General features: G+C 40.3%; 1 protein-coding gene across 9 annotated transcripts in view; it reads right to left on the bottom strand.

The window, feature by feature from the left end:
• THRB (thyroid hormone receptor beta) overlaps positions 1 to 23397 on the bottom strand; it is a 161418-nt gene that overhangs the window by 9621 nt on the left and 128400 nt on the right. For 7 of the 9 annotated variants that reach the window (XM_037383288.1, XM_037383287.1, XM_037383290.1 and 4 more), the window contains 4 exons: positions 11567 to 11667; positions 7637 to 7784; positions 5641 to 5846; positions 2343 to 2489 (listed from right to left, as the gene is read on the bottom strand). In XM_037383288.1, the coding sequence (XP_037239185.1) occupies positions 2343 to 2489; positions 5641 to 5846; positions 7637 to 7784; positions 11567 to 11667 (602 nt within the window). Of the gene's footprint in view, positions 1 to 2342; positions 2490 to 5640; positions 5847 to 7636; positions 7785 to 11566; positions 11668 to 21901; positions 22371 to 23397 lie in introns of those variants that run through there. The other 2 variants (XM_037383285.1, XM_037383286.1) reach the window with 2 other exon arrangements.

Here is a 23397-nt window from a genome sequence, read left to right as displayed (position 1 = left end):
GGGGGAAAAGCCAAAAGGCAGAAACTTGAGATGCTCACCTCTGCAGGACAGACTGGCAGCCAGCACACATGTAATGCATCACCATGGAAGTGAGCTGAGCTGAGCTGAGCTCCCTAAAAAGGTATTTGCATAGCTTCACCCAGCATGAAACCACTGATGCCGGTGACACTTAGAAACCTGACATCAAACTGATTAAATGCTTCTCAGTCTTCATCTTCTATGCAGAAGGAAATACAAGAAGGAAACAACAGCAGAAATTCTGAGAAGTAAATGAAGTTTTCTTTATACTTCGATCACCCTGGGATTAGATTCTTTCTTTGAGGCACGGGCCAATGGATGCACACAAACTAAGCTGGGTACGCACAGTGCTTTGCTGGCTTGCGCATGTGTCCAAAGAAGAGAAAAAGAAGGAAAAGTAGCCACGAATATGTCAGTGGCTATGGATGTTCCTTGCCATGCCCCTCCTCCACAGGGATTTACTACACTCTCAGCCTATGCCTCTGTGGAATTAAGCACTGAGGTAAGGTTCTGCAGGTCCTACGGGAGAACGGAGGGCTTTTTCTCATAAACAGATCCACAGCTCACACAGCATTGCTTCTAAGAAAAAGATACGGGTTAAAAACCGTAACTGAAACAAAGTTAACAAGACAGTGCCCCTTCAAAAAGGAGCAAACATTTGTCATTTTCTTTATGTTACAGCAGGAGCTACATGACAACTCGGAGGACAGCTGTCCTATTCCTTTGTGTTCATGAGGAGCTGTCCCTCACTCTGCCATCAGATCTTGCTGTCAGGAGTGTCAGGTTTACACGGCGGCTCAGCTGTAAACAAAGCCTGTCCTAGCTGAGCTGCATAACCTACAGAGGTTGTGCCTAATGACGCCTTGACTTCTCCATCCATGCTTCCTGCCCGGTTCTGACACAAGTGGGCCCAAAGTAGCCAGGAGGGGTAGGAGATGTCAGATGGGCACTGCAGTCTGTGTGTGACTGGCAAAACCTTCTAAATTAAAAGACTACCTTGGTATGTCACTGCAACTTCCTACCAACAAATGCCTAATCAGAGGAGACAGATTCCCTCAGACACCGAATGCTGCGAGGGCCTCTTGATCTATGGACACGTTCCTTGTATTTGGAAATCTTCATGCTCGGCCACTATTTCATACTTTCTTGGCTGATGGAGCCAATGCTGAGGTTAGCCAGGGAGGGCTATTTACACTATGCCAACTATTGATATTTACCTTTTCTTGTTCTGTAGGTGCCAGAGGACATAAAATAGCTCTCTCCTTGACCGACCTTAAAGAAAAGCTGCCACATACAGAAGAGTAAAATGCTACAGCTGCCTTAAATGTCCTTCCTGACTTATGTTTAGCTATTAGGAGGAAACACTGTTCCTGAGTTAGGGAGTCCCACGAACTCATTGACCACGGTCATTCCCATTTTGAATGTTATTGACTTGGCATTTCAACAGCAGAGTAAAGTGTTGCTCTGCAGTGTGGGTGAGCAGGCAAGCATCCTTCCATGACTGGATCTGGGATATTTCCACGCTAAAACTCCCATGGCTGTGGATCCTAAGTGACTCACAAGACTTAAAATTAATATCTTAAAATATTAAGATTGCTAAGCCTGAAATATTATTTCAGGCTGTAGTTCTGATAACATTTTTTTTTTAAGTCAGGAAAAAAATCCTGTCAGCCATTGCATCTGGTCCTTCAGTAAAAACGATACCTCGGTGTAAATGAGATGAGCCTAGGGCCTCTATATTCCTAATGGCAACCAAGTCTATCTGAGTCAATATTTACTGACATTTAACATGTGAGTATCTACCTGGAATGACAATCCAGTATTTTTACAGACTCTTTTATACACAACTCCCCCATTCAGGAAGAGCATGCTTAAGGAACACAATGAGGCAAGTGCCACTCCTGGACAGGGATACTTTCCTGAATTTGAAGACTTTGCTACTGTGTAGACCCATTTCCACAATACTGTACCTGCCCAGGAGCCAGAAAGCACAGAGGGGAACTGTGTTCTGGAAGATCTGATTAAATGTATCAAAGATGCTTCCAGACAGTCTCTTTTTGTTCATTTGCTTTGGCCACCTCTAAAGACACATTCGAGTCCCTAATGAACCATGACGACCTCTAGACGAACAAAATCACTATTTCAGGAATCTCAGGAAAAAAGAAATCTCATAAAAATCAAGAAGATTTTAGTCCTATCAGCTTTGGATCCCTTTAATTTTTCTGGGTTTAAACATAGTGAATTTTTTAGTTCCATGCCAGGAATATTTTGAATAGTTTTTAACAACAGGCATATAAATGAGGAGTGCAAGGAAGTCTTCTTACCTCACAAAACATAGGCAACTTTTTGGCAAAATCCACCACTCTTGTAATCGCTGGTGTGATAATTTTTGTAAACTGGCTGAAGGCTTCTAAATCCACTTTCCCACCTTCTGGGGCATTAACTATTGGTGCCTGCCCAATATCTTCCGGCTAAGGATATAAACAAAGATATTTAAAGGAGCAATCTATCTTAGAGCAAGCATTTTATACTCTAAAAAGTCCTGCTTGGCGACAGAAGATGTGCTAAAAAAAAATAACACTATTCGCTTTATAAATAATGCCCATTATACCACAAAACATGAACTTATTTGTTTGTATAAGGCATTTCTAAAAGAGGCGAGTGCACAGAGAAATGGGTGACTGGCATGCCACAACCCATCTTGTGTGGGCATTTTTGTGCGCATGCAGTTTCTTCATTGTGCTTGTATCTGAGTATTTTGTGTGTGTAGTGTACACACTTTTGTTTTAAAATATAGGCGTGTTCTTGTTTCTTACAGGTGCTGAGAACTCTCAAGTTTTTCTGAAAGTGAAGGGAGGTGAGGTGACTTTTCACCCCCAAGAAGATGCTGAAAGCTTTGCAGAATTGGGCTCGTTCACCTACTTGAAGTTCTGAAATCCTCCTCAGAACAGATTGCCTATTATCACAGAGCTCCAGGCAACTGCCAAGGCCTGTTTCCAAAACTAGGCTAGAACAACTGATGACTAAGAATGGGTTAAGACAAAGCTAATCTGGATAAAGTGACTAAAATCTGAACTTGTCTGGGTAAAATATTGGTTGAAAATCATGACTTCAGCTCAAGGCTTCCCCAAAATGAAAAAAAAAAAAGGTATATTGAGGATTTCAACAGGAATATACAACAAAATAGTTTCAAGCAGAATCCGTGATGAGTGGTTTTTTTCTCCAACTGCACTTCAGTTTGTTCACGTGATTTTTATGACAGCTTGTCAGTGTTACCATGTATTTTAAAAACAGGCATATCAAAGCTGTTCCATTCACGAAGTGTGGCTTTGAGGTTGTAATAGACCTGCCAGCCACCATGCAGAGGTTCCATTTCATTTACATTAGAGTAAAAAACTGGATAAAACCCAGAGAAGGCGGCCTTTACGACTGATGGAATTCAATACATTTATATAAGTGCACTTAAACAGGGGAGGTGCTGTCTCTAAAACCTTGTGCTCAGCAACCCATTGTAAAGGATCCTTCCACAGCTGTCACCTATCTGAATCCAAATCTAACTTCTTTCAAGAAAAAACTCTGCAATGTGTGAATAAAGCAAGCACCAATTGTAAAGTAACAATGAAGAGGACTGGGCTCAATTATCTGACAGTTCCTACTAAAAAACTCAAATAATCCCAGTTCTAGGCTCCCTCCCTCCCTGAAACTTGGGAAACTAAACCACATTGTCTGTGTGCTCATGATAAACAACCTTCATCACTTCCAAGCAAGAAGACCAAATGCTTAAAACCACACATAACATTGTTAGGGGGAAAAAGAAAGAACACAGCACTTTCTTGGGAAAGGGAAGTCAGGATCACTACCTAAAGCTATGACACTCCAGAAGGGAATGCAACTAGAGAGCCCTTGCTACCTAACTCACCTTTTCAATAGGAAAAGAAGTCCAGACCTCAAAGGAGGTCCCGCTGCTGAAGAACCAGCTTCAGCTGCCTAAGGACCAACCCACAGCTCCTGGGGTGTGCGATCAGTTCCTCTGGCTCTTCAACAGCTTGTGGCAGGGCTTTCAAAGCCCTCCACCTGGGGCTGGCACGCCATCCTGGACTACCCCTTCTGTGCTCACTGCGAGGTGTCAGTGAGCTTCCTATGCTTGCCTTGAAACCACTGGGCTTCAGCATGTTAGCTCTGCAAATAAGCAGGAGGCCCTGCAGCAAGGGCTGTGCCAACGGCAGTTTGATCTGGCCTAGGAACCAGTTGTGGAAGCCACAGCTGGTTTCTGAACTGCCCATTACAGCTGCCACCCCTGCCTCTGTCCCACCCCGCCATTTTCCCAGTAGCCCACTCATTACATAACCTCGTGCCCTTGGTTATGTTTTTGCTGGAGGTCCCCCCACCACTGTGCCTGTCTCCAGAGCCTGAAGACCCTCAACAATCACATTTTATGTGGCCTACTGTCCTCATTCCCAGCGCCGCCCTCAGGCTCCCCATGCTTTATCCCAAACCAGGCAATACCCAAAGAACAGCGATCCCGTCTAAGCAACAAAACACACTATTGCAGCTGCTTCTTGATCTGCTAAAACTACTGCTGCAAACCTCACCGTGCAGCACCACTGGAAAGTGCTCTGTTGCTTCTCCCCAGTGATCACTGGCTGTGCTTTCCTGATGGCACGCTACTACGAATATGCAGCCATTCATACAGAAATGTAGACAGTGCCACTGAAATTATCAGAACGTCATAAAAGGGATCAGCTGGTTTGAATATATAATGTCTCTTAGCAATTTAACAGTAGGTTGGGATTCCCACGGTGAATTAAGCAGCAGGAGCCTAGGCCTGCAAAAAATGAGCATTCTCTATCTGGTTAGGTATACACAAACGGTTAAAGACCTCTGTGTATTCCTGAAATGCAGTCTACAATCCCTCTGTTGTGCTGTAGAAGCATTTTGCATTCTGCACTTCTTTCCTTTAAAAATCAATTTAGAAAAATCAACTAAATCCTCTTCTAAGGCTGAGCATCACAAATCACCATTTATTTTCCAATCCTTAGTTACAGACTGAAAGCTGACGTTGTCTTGTGGTCTGCAATTGCAATGCTATAAGTCTATGTATCATCCTGCTTTCACTGAAAGTAATTTTTCTTTGCTAAATTCATTGTAATTAATGTGTTCACTTTGGAACAAGGAAGCAAAACCCATGAGTTACTAATTAAAAATATCAGCTTTCACCTAGAACTTACATTGTTTTAACACTTACAGTATGGTTTATGCTAGTCCCTAATAAAGACAACTGTCCCTAGACTTAATTTATAAAAAAAGATTTGGTATGCGTTAGAGACTGCTACTGCTGTTAATCAGAAGTGAAACGCTTTTGCTACTTTTTCTTATCATAGCGCATTAAAAGTATCCAGCTGGGTAAGCCTTAACTTAGCAACATGCTGTTTATCTCTTGAAATACATGGTCTGATCAAACACTGAGCTTCAGGCAAGAATAAGCACGTAGTAACTATAAAAATCATCCATTTTCATACACTGGCAGATATATCCACTTTGGGGTGGCAATGTTGGGAAGGAACTTCAGAGGAAAGAAAGGAACCTGGCTCCGAGAGCAGTGTAAAAGGCTACAGCCCTTACCAGAAATTTCCTCTTCTGCTTCCAGTGGCTGCCTTGTGCATTGGTGGCCACATGTGCTTCAGTAACAATTTTGATGAGCTCCCATTCCTCATCTGTTGGCTCTGGTTTGTGCCCAATGGTTTTCTGCAGCTCTTCCCGACGTCTCTTCTCTCGATTTTCTTCTATCAGCTTCCTCTTTGCCAACCGCTTACTGTCATCCAACACCACTAGCAGGGGAAAAAAACATACAAAAATGGCAGGAAGCTCTTAAGGCTGTCTGAAACCTGGTCTTTTGTGTGCCTGAGGGACTAATTGATTACAAACACCTTAACTAATCAGTAAAGAGGTACTTTGGTAAGACCCACAGTTGACACAGTTCTCTTACTTCTCCCTCCAAACTTCACCTCTCAGAAGCCTGGATTGCAAAGAACGACTTACCCTTCTGGTGACACTTTGTATGCTGCCACTGCCTTCAGTGGCTTATTCCGCTAATAAAACTAATATGTAAAAGCTGTGTGAGGACTTGGACAAAGTGCTCCTACAACAGACTTGGAGTAATCCATGTTGGGAAAGATGCACTTTTGTCTTCTTTAAAGTATTATCAGCACTCTTGGTGCTCTGAATTGTGTAGAATGTGTTCTTGTAAACCAGCAGAAGGTAATGTCGATTAAGGAAGTGGGAGTACTTACTCACAGGAGGCTCGACTACCTGTTGCATGACATGATCGGAAACAATCTGCCTTCGGCTCCTTCCATAAGCCCTAATATGGTGCCGTTCCATAGCATCCCCCTAGAACCCTGCTACTTCCAGTGATGCCAGGCCCTAGGGCTGTGCATCTCTGACCACCATGGAAAGTTTTAGGCCATTTTCCATGCCAACATGAATATGCCATTTAAACAGACTGGCCTGCTTTAGCAGAGGAGGACCATTCTGATCCACAACTGGTGGCAGGCAGGCAGGAGCAACAAACCCCCTGCTTACGTGCTTCTGTTCGCACCTTTTAACTCAAAGGTGGGAGAAACCCTTCTTGAGGCAGGGGACAGCTGGCCCGTCTGCCACGCTCAGTGACGGCTCCTTCGGTGCATACGCAAGTGCAGCCCACACAGGCCACGGCAGATTTATGGCAATGGCACCTTCTGGTCACCACCAGGCTCAGAGGAACTTCTCTGTACAGCCACTGCCTGGCTGATGCTCACCACTGCCTGCTGCATCAGACTGGGCTGGATGCAAACCGGTGACCTAGGGCTATCCAGCCCCACTCCTGAAGGTCTACCTGGCTAAAATGAAGTTGTGTCATTTCTTCCATTTCCCTCTAGACAGAAGACACTGTTGTCCATTACATAAACAATGAAAAATACCATTAGAGTATTCTTCCATTGTTTATTGGGCCTGTTTTCCTGTCAGTTCTTCTGCAGAGGATTACACCAGCAACAATCATTAACATTAATGCACAGAGGGGTTTATGTGACTTCCTCCCATTTGCACTAATGGAAGTTATTGGTGTAAATCCCTGTGCAATGGCAGGAAAAGATGACCCCTAAGAGTTAATCTTACAGCCATATTTTCTAGTTCTTTAGAATGAGAGTCGCATTCTTTGCAGTAGATAACTTCTTCAGGGCTAAAAATAAAACAAACAACTGCAGGATGACTCATACAACGACATTCAATTTCACATCCTCCAGAATTTTCTAAACAAGATTTTGTTTTCTCAAGCAAAGTGTCCATCTAGATGCCTTTCTCCCTCCTCTCCTCTGAAGAGTGAACATTTCTAGTGCTATTCAGCCTGCTAAGGCCAGGAGAAGGTGCGATCTGGTGAATGATAAAAAATTACAGCCCTATGAAAGTGGTTTGATGCAGTGAGCATAATTCTCTGGTATAAGTTATTAAAAACAATAAAGTGCTAGCAGTTCTGCTCTACTTTAACAGTCTTCACTAATCAACACACTGTAAGCAAACACACACGTTTAAAAAAAAAAGAAAAAAGAAAAAAGAAAGAAAACCAGGAAAATATACTTACAATCTGTTGCCATGCCAACAAAGATACATTTTTTGAAGCGACATTCCTGGCACTGATTTCTTGTTACTTTGTCTATCACACATTTTCCTTCATATTTACAGGAATAGGTTGGATGGAGGTTTTTCTGAATGGTTCTTCTAAAAAAACCCTAAGTGCAATAAATAAATACATTGGAAAGCATTAGCATTGTGCAATTTTTTCAGATTGGGAGCCACTTTGGTTTGGTAGAAATGTAACTAAGTCTGCAAGATAACAAACGTCATTCCATGAAACTCTCAAAGAGGAAAAGAAGGAACCAGTTTCACAGTGTATGACATTTCTCTTCTGAGTTTCATGAAACATTTCCTCCCTACAAATTAAAACCAGACATCTTAGGTAAGTAAAGGCATAAGTAATTCTGTCTTGAGGGAAGAAAACTGTCTACATGTCTTGAAGCCTAATGTTTCTGTCTGTTACATTTTTGTTTTGTTTGACTTCTGCAAATAGTAAGAATTGTTGTGCATGTGTGCTACGAAAGGATTAAGAACAGTTCTACTCCTTTCTGCCCATCAAAGCCAAATAACCAACCAACCAGCCAAATCTGGGCAAGACTAAGAATTTTGCAAACACAATTTACACAATCTTTGAGTTTGGTTCTAAATAATGGATTCATAATTTTTAAATTATCTATATTTCTGAGAAAAGGATTTGATTTGTATTTACCACAGATTTACCTCTGTATTCAAAAAAACCATCACCGATAACACTGTCTCCATACAAATCCATTCATTCTATCCATCTATCCATCCATCCATCATAATACTGATCTCTATTGTCAATTGAAACAGATCCCAAGCTCATGAGCTAATGTAGCTCCACTGAATTCACTGATTTATACACCTCATAGACTCTGGCCTTAGGTAAAGAAATCGGATACAACTTATCTCTGAACATTACAGACCTAATTCTGCTACTAATTTCAATATGAGTTTTCTCACTGACTTCTTCAAGAGCTGGACAAACTTCCCAAGACTGCAAGATACAGACAAGATAGGCTGTAAAGCAAGAAATTTAGACTTCACTTTAATTTCAAGTTTCACCATCATTTGAGACCATCTACACCCAGCAATGCAGCTTAGGACCACCTTGACATAGAGAACACGCTGGGACCCTGGTCCTGTCTGACTAAGGCCACTGAGAATGGTTTTGGTTTCAGTGAAAACAACGGCAAAATTAAAGTGAGATTTTACCTTATGAACAGCCTCTCCAGCTGGAATTTTATCTAATGAATAGTTTCTTCACTTCACTAGGCAAAAGGTCTGTTTTTTAATCATGTTAAATAACACCTGGTGAAATCTTACAGCAGTGTGTAATTTCTTTTAACACAGACTGTTGAACTAAGATGTACAGATAAGTCTGTACTTCAGCTTGAGCTCCTACCTCCAGTGAAGACAATAAAGAGCCTTGTCCTCATTGGAGTTTTATCTTACAAGATCCAGCTCAAGCTAAGACTATAAGTCTTTCTTCCTTAGTAACGGTTAAGACCTGAAATACCAATCAAACTGAGTTGCATAAAGCATGTGTGTGAGCCTTTGCAAGACTGGAACCTACTGGGTTGAGCCCAAATTCAAGAAATCACAGGCAAGATGTCATTATGTTTGGATCAGGTCTCAAACTCTCATCCATCCAACAACTGGATTTGGATCCAGTCTCAAATCTGTGATGAATTCCTCAAGACAGGACCTGCCCGTCTCCTCCTTGAAGGTCAAAGCTGGCTCTGGACAACCAGGGCCACAGGGTATCTCTAGTTCCAGAAAATATGGAAAAATCTCTGATGAATCTGAGGAAGTGGTACTGAACTTCTGTTTTCCAAACCTTGCATGTCACTTAACGTCGCTCTAGCTTTACAATGGCAAAGCTCTTCATCACTTGTGTTGGGACAAGCGCATTTCACCTTCCTATTCCTTTGCACTTCTCAGAAACCTTTTACAAAAAGCTCTTTGATCATCTCTAGATACAATGTGATAAGGAAGCTGCTCTCTGTATTTGTCTAAAAACTTTATCACAGAAGTGTTATTTTCACCAATAAAAGAACGCGTATTTTATTGCAAGACAACTACTCTTTTCCTAAATTCCTTTACTATGCACCTATAGGGCAATAGATGCAATGGGTACAGTCTGGAGAAATATTTTGTGATGCCAGAACTCACTGCTGGTTTATGTTTAAAGTCTTTACAATTTACTCCTCAGAAATCATGTGTGAGGATGCTTTGTTCATGAAAGCACTTGCCAAAGCAAATTTTTGGCTGTCACTCCTGATTAATGCTGTTACAAAATTAAAGTGCTTTTGAATGGAAGCAACTAGTAAATGTCAAATTCATTGAGAACTGACTACATATAACTTTGCTGATAAATCATACAACTTGAAGTGTGCACGCAGATCCTCCAAAGTATGGCTTGAAACTGTCCACACAAAAAACCCCATCTTGTAGAATGAATACATTTGCAAGAAGAACAACAAATCAAATCAAAACAAAATGGTCTCTTTGTAAGCCAACTATAAGCAGAAGAAATTAATTACTTTTTGCAAATTTTTAGCTTAGTTCCTTGTGCACATAAGCATTATTTTAAATTTTACCAAAGAACTGTATCTGAAGATAAAATCAGATAGAAGAACTGTGTCTGAAGATAAAAGTAGATTTTGTATGCTCTATCTCCAAAATAGCTGGTAGGCATAAAAAGAAATACTTCAGTTGGAGTAACAAAAATCTTAGTAGGAAAGCTAGTGAGAGAGCTTGGAGCAAAAGGTATTTCATAATGCCACAGTGTTGCTTACTTCTCATTATATCTGAATTAAGTCATATTCTTACATTTTATGTATTGTTATCATCTGGTATATGGGATGCGTACGGGAATCACTTGTTTAGTTCCACAGTTTTTTTCAGATACAAATAATTTTTAATACACATTATGTATGTATTTGTATAAATCTGTTATGAATATTACCACGAATCTGCTATACATAGGATATTCAGGCCTTTGTGCATTTCATAAATGTAACTCAGGGCAATGCTGTACAACTGAAGGAACTACTTCAACAAAAGACCTTCTGTGATGTCGGGCTCTAAAGCCAATCCAAACCCAAAATCTCGAATCCAAATATTCCAGACTTTGTGGATGAACAGAATACGACTTCTGTGGCTTAGTCCCATGAGACTAGTCCATGACATGTGTGGTCCCATTTGTTTAGAAAAACAATTATTTTTTATTTTCTGCAGGAAAGAATAGCTTTCTTACAGGATCTCAAGCTATTCAGGCAAATTTATGGCAGTGAAATCATGTAAGATGTGCCTGATTGTGTTACTCAATTTTTTTTATTTACTTGCCCAAAGCAATCTCTTTTTTAATTTTGCATGTAGCTTTGTAGATGCAATTTAGGGCTGAAAGCACATTTCAATATGCTCAAGTTAAAGAAGTCAAAATCTTCTTGAAACTGTTTTAACTGGGTGTCAGTGCTTCCCAAAGTGATGGATGTTACTGTTGTATGAGCATGTGGAAGGGATTTTGATTTCTACTTCTTCACAGTAACGATGAGAGGCACTGGAACATGGTTAATCACTACAGACTCTTAATGGCCATAGGCAGAATCTCAGAAACATGACCAAAGGAACATTAAAAAATGGAAATAGTGAAAGCTAACAGTTAAACAGCAACCACAAAAATCTAAATTTCTCATTCGTTTTTCAGAAGCAAACACTGCAAAAATCAACTATATTCCTTATGCATATGAAAAGCAGCAGCATAGCCAGTTACAGCTTATCATCAGTACTGGATGTTCTTATACGCTTCTAATCTGTCTTTGTTTTATTTGACAGCACAGTTCAGGAAATCTGTATAATGGAGGAGCTGGACAGCTATTTCTGATTCCCACTTTCCCACCGTGCCATTTACCTTGCAACCTTCGCAAGTGATGCAGCGATAATGATATCCAGTAGCTTTGTCCCCACATACTACACATAGCTCATCCTTGTCTAAGTAACTGGGTATATACCCTGTAAAGAAAAAGAGCATGTGGCATGTAAATTCAATATGAAATGATACATTTGGTATAAAAGTATTATATTTAAATCCACTATAGATCTTGTCTACCAGCCCCATATTTCTGAACTCACTGAATTTCCTAAATAAAAAGATCACACTGTTACAGACTTATTTAACCATAGTCTACTTTTCAGACTATTTCAGCATCTATTGGCCAAGAGGGAGAAGTTGGAACGTGACTTCTCTCTCCTGAGTGATAAACTATATCAGAAAAATAAATCTATTTATTTTTACCCCAAAAGCTTTGACGTGAAAAAATGAAACAAGACATACAATATATATCTCTTTTCTGTTTCACAAAACCCCTGATATACTTGGACACTGAAGATGAGGTCCCAGGTTGCAGGGTGCCTCACGAGACTTGGTAGTAAGAAATATTTACTGAGAGATCCTTTGTTTCAAAACAGCTCCACAGGTGTGGTTAGAGATGTACCAGCAACAGACATCCCAAGGTGTATTGATCATACCTGACCTGGGTGTGCTCTGCAGCAATATTTAATATAGCCTGAATTTAGGGCAAAATACATGGGCATTCAAATACGTGAGTGTGAGTACGTGCGTGCGTTAGAATGACATTTTTCTCTTCTGAAGTGGTCTACCAGACACCCAACAAGTTAAATGAAATATTACTGCTATGAAAAACATCGGAAATGCTTAGTTCTTTTCCCACAATGATAGTTGTTTTGATAACATAAACATACTTTCCATTTGAGCAAAAACCCAAAACCATTCTGATGGTAACCAAAAGGCAATTCTAAACTAAAGAGAACTTTTAAACAGAGGAAAAATACAAACTTTCAAAATGAGTGTTCCTGTGACTCATAATTAATGAGGTTATGGTACATAACTCTTCCTTCTGAAAAATCTCTCTGTAAATACGCAACACAGAGATCTCAGATTCACTTTGAGGGGAGAGAGGAAAGTGCAGCTATTTGCGTAACCATGTAAGATTACCGAAGAGTAGTAAATATTTCACCGAATCCCAGAATGGCTGAGGTTGTAAAGCATCTCTGGAGGTCGTCTGGTCCAACACCCCTGCTCGAGCAGAGTCACATAAAGCCAACTGGCCAGGACCATGTCCAGACGTTTTTTGAGAATCTCAAGGGATGGAGACTCCACAACCCTTCTGGGCAACCTGTGCAAGTGCTTGGTCACCTCATAGTGAAGATTATTTTATTGTCTTCAGGAAGAATTCCCTGTATTTCTATTTGTGTTCATTGCCTCTTGCCCTGTCACTGGGCACCACTCAGAAGAGTCTGGCTCCGTCTTCTACTTGATGGGGGATCAGGTGTTTATACACATTGGTAAGACTCCACACACATACTTGAGCCTTCTCTGCTCCAGGCTGAGCATTCCCAGCTCTCCAGGTCTCTCCTCATAGAACAGATGCTACAGTCCCCTCATCATCTTTGTGGCCCTTTTCTGGGCTCTCTCCAGTATGTCCACGTCTCTCTGGGGAGCCCAGAACTGGACCCAACACTACAGCTGTTTCACCAGAGCTGAGTGGAGGGGAAGTATCACCTCCCTCAACCTGCTGGTGATGATCTTCCTAACGCAGCCCAGGATGCCATTGATCTTCCTTGCCTCAAGGACACACTGCTGGCTCATGTTCAACTTGCTGACCACCAGGAACCCCCAAGAACTTCAATGAGAAGTGCTTTCCACCTAGTTGGGACCCAACCTGTACTGCTGCATTTATTACTCCTGCCCCTGAGCAGGATTTGGCATGCCTCCCATCCCATTTCTCCAGCCTGCCTAGGTCACTCTGAATAGCAGCACACACACCCCGGCGTACCAGCCACTCCTCCCAGTTTTGCATCATCCACCAACTGGTTGAGTGCAGTTTATGAGTGCAGTGAGGGACAGTCCTTTCAATGTGGCTACCTATAACATTACCCCTTGCCACTGGCTTGCTGAACCCATCTGTAGCACGACACGTTAAGACTAGACTCCAAGCTTGCGGTCCTTATGCAGCCCTCATACCAGTATGGCTTGGTACGCCTTGGGGACTTGGCACACCACAGTCACATGGGGAGCAACCAGACTTAGGGCAGCAGAAGGCTGTTGGAGGATGCTGCAAGAGTGGTGGCCATCATCTTCCTGTGACTAACGTACCAGAGGGCCACTTCAGTAACAGACAGCTTCAATGAAACTGCCTTCCCAAGGCTACACTTGCCAGAGGCTCTCCAGAAAGAAAAGCCCAAATCATAGAGAAAACACTTGAAATTAACTAAGCTTAAAATACTTGAACTTTCTAGGGGCTCATGAGTGGATTAGGAGAAAGTAAAGAAGCAAGAAGGCAGGAAGTATTTGTACAGTCTACTTCATATGTCTCATTTGATCATAATTATGAGAACCTCAAATTACAGAGGAACATATATCCCTCTTCTATAAAGCTGGTAAGCAGGAGCACTCTGAAACCATGCCTGAGTACCTGTGCCTCAGGTTTGCCAATACCCTTACTGGCATCTGAAAGGGGAGTGGGGGAATGAGCTGAGATCTTCCCGATGTATCCTACCAGTCTAGAATATGGCAAAAGATCAGATTTAGATTCAAGTTACATTCCTCCATGATGAACAAGTTGTGCTTGGATAAAGACTGGTGGACACATGGAGCTGATTCTGTGACCTTGAGGGAAGAGAGACAGCAGGGTTTCGACTCTAATTTACATCACTGACTTCTAATGGACATTATGCCTGGGGGGATTAGCAGAGGCTATTATCTCCATCCTGCCCCCCTTTTGCTCACACCTGCCTCTGCACATGCAACACATACACAACATGGAGCCAGTAGAGGAGGCAGCAAAGGGACACATAATCTTCCACTAAATTTCTCGTAAAGATTAATGGCTTCTTGTTATTGCTGGTTACTGCTATTCATGACACACAGATTTAGTATAGCATAGACTATATCCTCTAAAATTCAGTGTCCCTGGTTTGCTTCCTCAAGAATTACTTCTGAATTAAATGCCTTGATGTTTCATTAAGTATATAATCTGGTTAGCACTGCTCATGTAATGGCAGCAGGAGACCACTTGTCTAAACGGCTTCCTTAAATATATACAGTAGCTTGAGCATGAGACCACTGCTGTCCATCTCCTTGGAGTTTCATTACTTTATCCAACCCAGGAAACAGTTTCCAGTCTGGCAGAAAAGACAAATCTCCTGCAGGCACTCTAGTCAGAAATTTGAAACTGCATCCTTACATGCAACCACATTCCCAATTTTGCTGCATCGGAAGTGTTAAGTGCCAGCTATTTAAGCTACTTAAACGTTAAACATTATGTTCATCGCTTTTGCAGCATGGTGCCCACGTCACAAGGTAAGCACACTCTTTGAACTCTTCTACTGATTCAACAGGAAACACAGACAGAAAAATCTTATCCCAAGAAATCATTGGTAATAAAAGTGTGCAACAAACATTTTTTCTTTTTGTTACAAATCTGAGAGTGTTATCCACGCTTTTGTATATTTTTACCCCTCCTTCCAACAGCTGAAACTGCTAGAAAGTAGGAAAATTGGACCTTAAGCAGGATTTTAAAAAGATGTAATTCAGACAAACAGATGCGCCAAGAGGAATAAGGGACTTTACATTCAGTTCTTACAAACCATACTGTCCACTGTAAATAATTTCTAGTAGATGGAAATATCCAGTCTGACCTCTGTATAAATTCAGTGCAATTTCATTTGTAAGACGTGCAGATAAGCAGCCTCAGTGCATTTTTGCTGCTACTTAAGAATTAGACACAGTATCAGCAGATGGAAATTCAAAAGCCTTTCTAAACTTGGTACCAGCATGGAAGCTATGAATAGCGCGATGGAGATTCTTGGGGAAGCCATGAATGGCAACAGAGTTGTCTGTTGGATAGCCTGAGGAAGAAGCTGAGCAACAGACTTCTCTTACTCCTTGCAGCGCTTGGGGGGAAAAAAGAGGAGGGGCAGACTTAATAGGGACCTCTCTCTCACATCAGCAGTACTTTGGCATCTTGTCCGTTTAATAACTCTGATCCAAAAATAAAACCTCCTATGTGGACAAAGCAGATGCTGTCTGGACAGATTAACCCAGGTACTTGCTTATGAATGTCTGATGACAAATCTCACGGGAACATCAGGTGGATTCCTATTTCTGGTGTTCACATTTCATCCTTTATTTCTTAGTCAAAACCTACCAAATGCATAGTGAAGAGGAACCGTTCAAAAGCAACACCAACCTCACCGGACTGTACAACAATAACCAATATTGTTCCTTGGCCTTTCAAGCCTCTGTCTGCTGTATTCTAGCAACCTCCCGGACTATCGTTCGGTGCATCCTGTATGATCCTCAAAGGTAACTATCAAGTATGACTTAACATCGTTCATCCCAATGCCCGCCTTGGAACTTTGCTTTCAGTGGAGAACACCAATGAATGACCTTGACCTTCCATGTCTTGGGTTTCCCCTGCAGCCTAAAGTAACTCCTTTGCTCCCCAGACTCCCACCTGCCAGTCCACCTAATCTTACTGTCTTGGCAAGGTTAAGTACCCAGCAGGACCAGTTGCCCCTACCTAGAAGAATATGTTGTACAATCCATTATAACCATCTTGATGGTGATTTACAGTATCTTTTACATTGTAACTGTAGCTTTGTAGAGGTATGGCAAGAAACAATTCCCTTCGATAGGAAAATGCGCAATGAGTTTGCCCAGCAGTTTTAAGGACAGAACCAGATCTGCTAATCTATGCAGTCATCTAAGGTACTCTCTTTCATTAATACTGTATGCCTACACTCTCAAATTACCATTTGCAGGAATGATACCTTAAAGCAGCATATGCGACTCTGCACTATTTAACAGATTGGAGAGACACAAATGAGACACTTGGTGGCTATTCTTGCCCCCCACAACGAGGCAAAGAAAAACTGTTTAAATGAAAACAACCCATGAAAAATGATACTGTTTTTTTTCCCTCTGTACCTGGCACACATTAAAAAAAATGTTTTGGGAAAAGTAAAGCACTGATTTCAGTTCTGTTAAAGTATGGTAGCACAGTCTTTGCATGTCCAGGTCTCTCTCTGTACAATGTAATATTGGCTTAGGGATTAAACCACACCTTAAAAAAAATTCTAGGACCCAAAACATATTTGACTACCAAACAGGGGTATGAGTGCCATTGACACAAACAAATTATGTCTGTATACCAGATGCTCCTTATTAGCTTGTGCCTGATCCGCCATAGGCTTACACCTTGCAAGCAGAAAAAGTAATTTTTTTGCTATTGCACAGGGACACTTGTGTTTTAAGACCACCATCCAGTATTTTGATTTTCACTGCACACTGGCAGAGTCGTGTATTAAGTATATTCCCTGAAATCTATTTTTCCCCCATCTGGTATAGTTTGCATGACTAGAGAGCACTCACTGAAACGAGGAGTTTAGGACTTATCAGTAAGGTCTTATTCAATTACTAGACATTGCAGTATGAAAATGGAAAAGATGAAATTAATTACTACCTTGAGAATCCCTAACTGTATTAGAAATGAAAAGAAAATTCATACTGCTGTTCTACCAATTCCATAGTCACATTGTAACCCTTTAAAATCATAAAAAATTACAAGAGCCATCCAGATATCATCCTGGATACACTTGTGTAGAAAAAGCTTAAACAGAGTGTTCATCAGAGAAAGCATACAGCTGAGTGAGAAAAAGCATACTGCATTCTGTTCTGCACTGTTATCAATACTGACCTGAAAGGCTGGGCTGATACACTGATCCTTGTTTCCCGCTTTCTTTAAATTACTCCCACTGAGAAAAATTGCTTGTTTCTCCATTGAGCTTAGCAGCACTGAGAATGCTGCTTAAAGAGAGTCACATGTTTTTAGCTGCCTTGCTTGTCCCCAATTTTGACCTTTGTCTACATTCTTTGATTTATGGAATTGCTAAAATCGGCAAGAGATTTTGCAAAGATAGAACATATGGAACTTTTTTATAGTGTCTTTTCCTTCAGTGACTTTACTATGTATTAACTCTGTTCTTTGGGCTGAGTCAGAAACCTTATCAACATCAGTGCATTTTGCACAGACACGCTGAACATATTTTAGCCCAAACTGTGTTATCACTTAAACTGCTGTGATCAATACCGTACTTGCATCCATTACCAATTACAGGTACGAAATGCACTACTGTAAGAAGCAGACCATGCAGGGTTCATTCCTCCCCCCAAGTTATTTAAATGTTTTCAGAGATCATAGGTTAGCATTGCAAGTAACTCATTTAGAAGTCTAAGACTCGCTGAACATCAGTTTTACCACTGATGCAAAAGCAAAGTATGACTTAGTTCACTTTCCCATCCTTCATTTGGCTGTGGAAAGGCTGCAGTAAAGGAGCTGAAAACACTTTTTCCACTGACATTTTTATTAAAAAAGAAATGTGTCGTTCCAAATGCATAATGATTTGCTGGATAAGATGCAATTTTTCTGATCAGTGCTATCTCCTTACATGGGTGGTCAATAGAAAAATTAATCATTTTTAAGCCCAAAATAATTGTTAACATACTGGGAGCTGCTCTGCTGCAAAGGTCAAGACGACAAATGATCAGTGTTTTTTTACATTGATTATATGCACAAATACTGCCTGCCCTTACGAGAAGACATTTTCACATAATCTCCATGTTGCATTTTCTTAGCTATTCAGAAAGTACCCTAACATTTTCACACCGCTGAGAACTCAGTTTGGACTAATTCAGTCACATACTCCAGCACTCCCACAGTTCGTATTCTCAGCTGCACGTAAATTGCCAGAGAGAATACAAAGGGAAAGAATAATGACAATTACAGTAACAAAAATATTAACTTCTAAAGCCCCATTCTCCCACCATACCAAGAGCCCTTAAGAAGATGGCATTAACCTCACCTTGTACCTGGAAAACCAGGCGAGATGCAGGGCTGAGGAGCCGGCACTGCTACAGCCCGACTCAGGAATTCCCACCTGCAAACCCTTGGTTTACTTCTGGTCTGCTCTCACAGAGCCTGGAGTTAAAGCCTAACCTGACAGACACCTGCGGGCATCTTTTATTAACTTTGTCCTGGAAATAACTGCATAAAGGGAAGCGAAAGCCAACTCTCATCCCAGCTTTGACTTTGCAGACCTATTTCCCACGTGGTCCAAATGGCCAAATCACTTGCACACACCAAACGTGGGGACACTGAGGTTTCTGGACTCTGGACATATTTCTGTTGTGCTTTCCTGACTGCACTATTCTACCCTGTCACTGGGTATTCCTCCTCACTGTATGGGCAGCATGAGGAGATTACTTTTGCTTCTCTGCTCAGCCTCTGGGCAATGGTAGGGTGGCATAACCTCCCTGGAGCATCACCTGTCCAGCGTGCAGCGCTGCAAGCTCACCATGGTGGGTTAAACTGTAAGAGGGGAAAAATATTCCAGTTTAACCTCTCTGGGACAGAACTGGGAATAGCATCATGTTCTCATAATGATGAGCCCTGTTTTGCTCATCAGATTTCACAGCCTCATGTGGAAAACAAAGTGTATCTGGTTGCCTGTCTCCTATGGTAGGATCAGGTCCAAAAGGGCTTCCTTAATAAACCAGTAAGCTCTGGCATGAATATTGTGCTGCTACAGCATGAAAGGCAATGGAGCAACAAGCAGATCCAAAGCTAAAACCGTATCTCTGCCTCTGGATTTTCTGGTACACAATTTTTTCCTTTAAAATTGAAGTCTTTCATCAGAATTTGTGACCGATAGTCAGGAAATAATGGTTTATAATGTACTGTAATAACTGCAACAGCTTAAGTGCTCTCATATTTTAAAACAACTGGCTACACTTTCTAAATACTTTTTTTTTTTCCTTTGGTGACACATTGTTGAGATCTTTGGTTCTTGTTTTTTAAAGTTATTTTATGAATTCTTTAAAAGTGACCTAAAGATAGAAAAGTAATTAAACTCCCCTTCACAAATTAATTTTTCTTCAGCATATAAAATATTGATTTTTGTTCTTCCCAGAAGGAAAATAAAACTTTAACCATTTAATAACTAGCAAAAGTTTTGATAGGAAAAGACTCCATGTGCCATTGTAAAGTACAATCTTATTTGAACAGCATATTATTGAGATTACTACAAATTTCAGGGGACTAACAGAAATACCAACTGCAACAATCAAGACTGCTCATGAACACCTGCTTAGGGACTTAATTTTGCTTTAATGGGCTATTACCGAGGCGTCTCTAACAAACTCCCTCATCACCCCCCAAATCAATTCTGGATCAATATAGACACACATGCCCTATGCAGAGCCTTCTGTTCTTAGGACAGGATTAAACGATTCGTTAGTTTCATGATAGCTTGGTTAAAAGATGAAAATTAAAAAAAAAAAAAGAAAAAGAAAGAGCAGAGGCACATGTCCCACACAGTTTAGATCTCTTCTGCTTAACAAACTCAGAATTTGCAAAGGATTGCCAGAAGGGAGGCAACTTTTTATTGATTATCACAGTAATAAGGCTCTAAAGAATCCCAGAGCACGTTGCTCAGTCTCCGTGAATGATCAATTAAAAGCCTGCTTGAGAGCCGGCTTCCACAAAATTCACTGTCATTTCTTAGTGAAACTGAGGTAGAAAACAAGGTCAGTCAAGCATTTTTTACAAAACCTCTTCATTCTTCCAACCAAACAAATACAAAAACTTTGAACAGAGCATATGTCAGGTGCCTGAGTACTGAAATAACTTAATTAAAACTCTGATCTAGGTGTATCAATTATTATTTATAAACTTTAACATTATGAAAAACTTACTCCTTTACTGACTTTGCAATAGCAACTCTTTATTTTCTCTAAGATAATCCTGAGTACTATTTTTCTTTAACTAAAAATAAGACATGGGAAAAGTCTAGAAAGTGTTATAGATTCATTAGTTAAAACCCAATAGCAGATTAATAGCCTTAAAAAGCATTAAAATGTTGCACAATACAAAACCATGCATTATTCACAACTATATTTAGTCTACAATTTGACCATGTTCTTACAGCTTCCTAGAACAACATTTAAAAAATATTTCCTTTTTTATGAATACAATGCTGTTCAAAGTATAAAATTGAGACATTGTCTACCGAACATGTAGATTTATCACACCAAGCGCTCATGAACACTGCCAGCACAAAAGAAAATGTTTGTTTTCCATGTAGTTAATAAGATTAAAAAGTCTACTTTATACAACAAAGCCACTTCAAAAGTAGTAAATGCCGTTTTCTCTATCTACCTAGTTACATCAGATTCATCTGAGTTTTGGATAACTGCACACAGAAAATCTGGTCTCAATAGAAAAAGGACATTATGCTGGTACACCAGACTGTATTTTTATTCTTTAATAATGTGATTTTAAAGAAACACAGAGAATGTATACTCTGTATCAGCTTGCTTGTCTGAGTACAGAACAAATAACACTGAAAACATTTCCAAGTGTTTGTTGGTATTTTGGGCTCTTTTTGAATCTGCTTTGCTTACTTGAAAGCAAAAGAATAAATCCTAAAAACAGGCAACGCTTTAACCTTGAGGGAGCAGATATTGCACTGATTTTATCTCAAACAGATCGATTAGATTTAACTTTTTGCATACAGAAGAGTCCTTCTTGCATAGATATATTCTTGAATTTTCAGCCTTTTTTTTGCTTTGCATAATCAGAAACTACATTGTTTTCACTTAAAAGACAGTAACTCTATTAAACATAGTAATTTTCCCATACATATTTACAGTTCTATTTTCAAAATATTTTGCCTGAGTTCCTGAGTAAACAGAGTTCACATTTATTGATAACAAGGACTCAACACACATTATTTGTATGTAACCAGAAACAGAGGTTTAAGATGCAGAATATATAATGACGGCATTTCAGAAGAGAAACTTTCTTATCTAGCTCACTGTGAATAGCAAATGATTTAATAGCCCCAGAAAGCAGAAAACAAGCAATATATTTGCAAATGTCTTTTATAGATTAAGAAAAAGTGCTTGGAAATCCTTATCGCTCACAGAAAACCTTACAATCACCTAGCAACCTATGTTACTGCTGCTTTCAATTTTGAACAGGCAGCCTTCACATTCAAAGATGTATCTGAGCCAACTGATGCAACTGTAAGTTTAAAGCAAAACAAAAACAAAAGCAGAGATTAATTTTTTTTTTTTTTTGTTATTCAAATAAATTGCCCCTACCTTTCTTCTGAGAGTACGATGGCGACTGCACTTGAGAAAAAGTAGGTTTTTCTTCTGTGAAATATTCAGGTTGGTTGTACTGATTCAGGGCCATGTCCATGTCAGAGTACTCGCTTTTAAACACGTTTCCAGGGTAACTACAGGTATAAGGCTGATTCACCGCCCAGGCCTGTTCCATATATATGTTGTTACTGTGCAGGACCTGAGCATCACAACTGCTGTAACCCTGATTATCTTCAATATATGTGCAATAATCAGTGGACTGCATGTAGCAATTGCTACCAGCAGCTGGGTGCACTTCATATATTTCTTGCATACAGTAGTTCATTTTGTTACCCTATCTCAGCTTCTACTTTACGTACACACACACATGCATACACACGCAGGCATGCATACACATGGAACGGGAGAGGAGCAATGAATATACACCAACAAAGTCGACTGCAAAACAGCCCGTTTTACTTTGGAGCAGCACCTGATGTGCTAAAATCCTATTTATATTGGGACGGCTTGTGAACTCCCCTGCCAGTCAAACATATTGGGAAGCAGATTTATGACAGTCAAAGGTCTTAATCTGTGACTGTAAGTTAATTCCAAGGGAAGATGGCAGGCAGGTAGCAATGACTACCAGACAAAGAAGCGACATCCCGACAACCCTCCTGTTCCCCTGTTTGTGTGGAATAATCATTTTATAAACCATTTCCAGCCTTTTCCAATATGATTAGAAAATGATTACTAAGGCGAGGACACAGTTATGTCACTGTAGTTGTCAACTTAAGTGTGAAGCATTATAAAGACTGCTTAAGAACTCCCAGAGGGGATACACTGAAAATCCTAAAATCAATAATCCTGTTTTTCAGCATTAAACCTAGAAAATCCAATAGCGCTGTGCTGATGACCCAAACAGTAGTCTAGTTTTACAAAATTTAGCAACTTAATCTGTCATCAGCTTTATTGATTTTGTTTTACAGAATTACATGCATGAATCAACCCAGCCTTCCACACATACACAATCTTCCCCACTGCCTGGTAATGCATTTACAGGAAAACAGCTTTTCTAAACTTCAGTGATTTGGGGAGGTAATTTCTATTGAGTTCAACAGGTGGGAAACTTCAAAATAATATAATCAGCAAAAACCCCACTGCTTAAAGATTATCAATAAGCTAATTGCCTTGCTATTACATTTTGCTATCTTTTATGTTTCAGTAACGAAGTGCTTGTAGAAGTGTATCTTTGTCTACAACAGACTGAATAGAGTAAGGAGGGTTTTTTTGCTCATTTTGGCTCACCTATGAGCTATGAACGTATCAATGCCACTACAACAAAAAGTACAGGACCTTAAAATTTCTTAACGCACCCCAATTTTCAATATAGTTAACATACCTTGTTTAATCTGCCGTTCTTTTTGATCGAGAAGACATTATTTTATTTTTAACTTACATTAGCTGCTACTTTTTTTTTTACTTGGCTTTTAAAAGATGTTTTTTCTTTACAG

This window comes from Falco rusticolus, chromosome 4, assembly GCF_015220075.1.
Source record: "Falco rusticolus isolate bFalRus1 chromosome 4, bFalRus1.pri, whole genome shotgun sequence".
Taxonomy (NCBI): Eukaryota; Metazoa; Chordata; class Aves; order Falconiformes; family Falconidae; genus Falco; species Falco rusticolus.
This window is presented reverse-complemented; position numbering and strand designations above follow the sequence as displayed.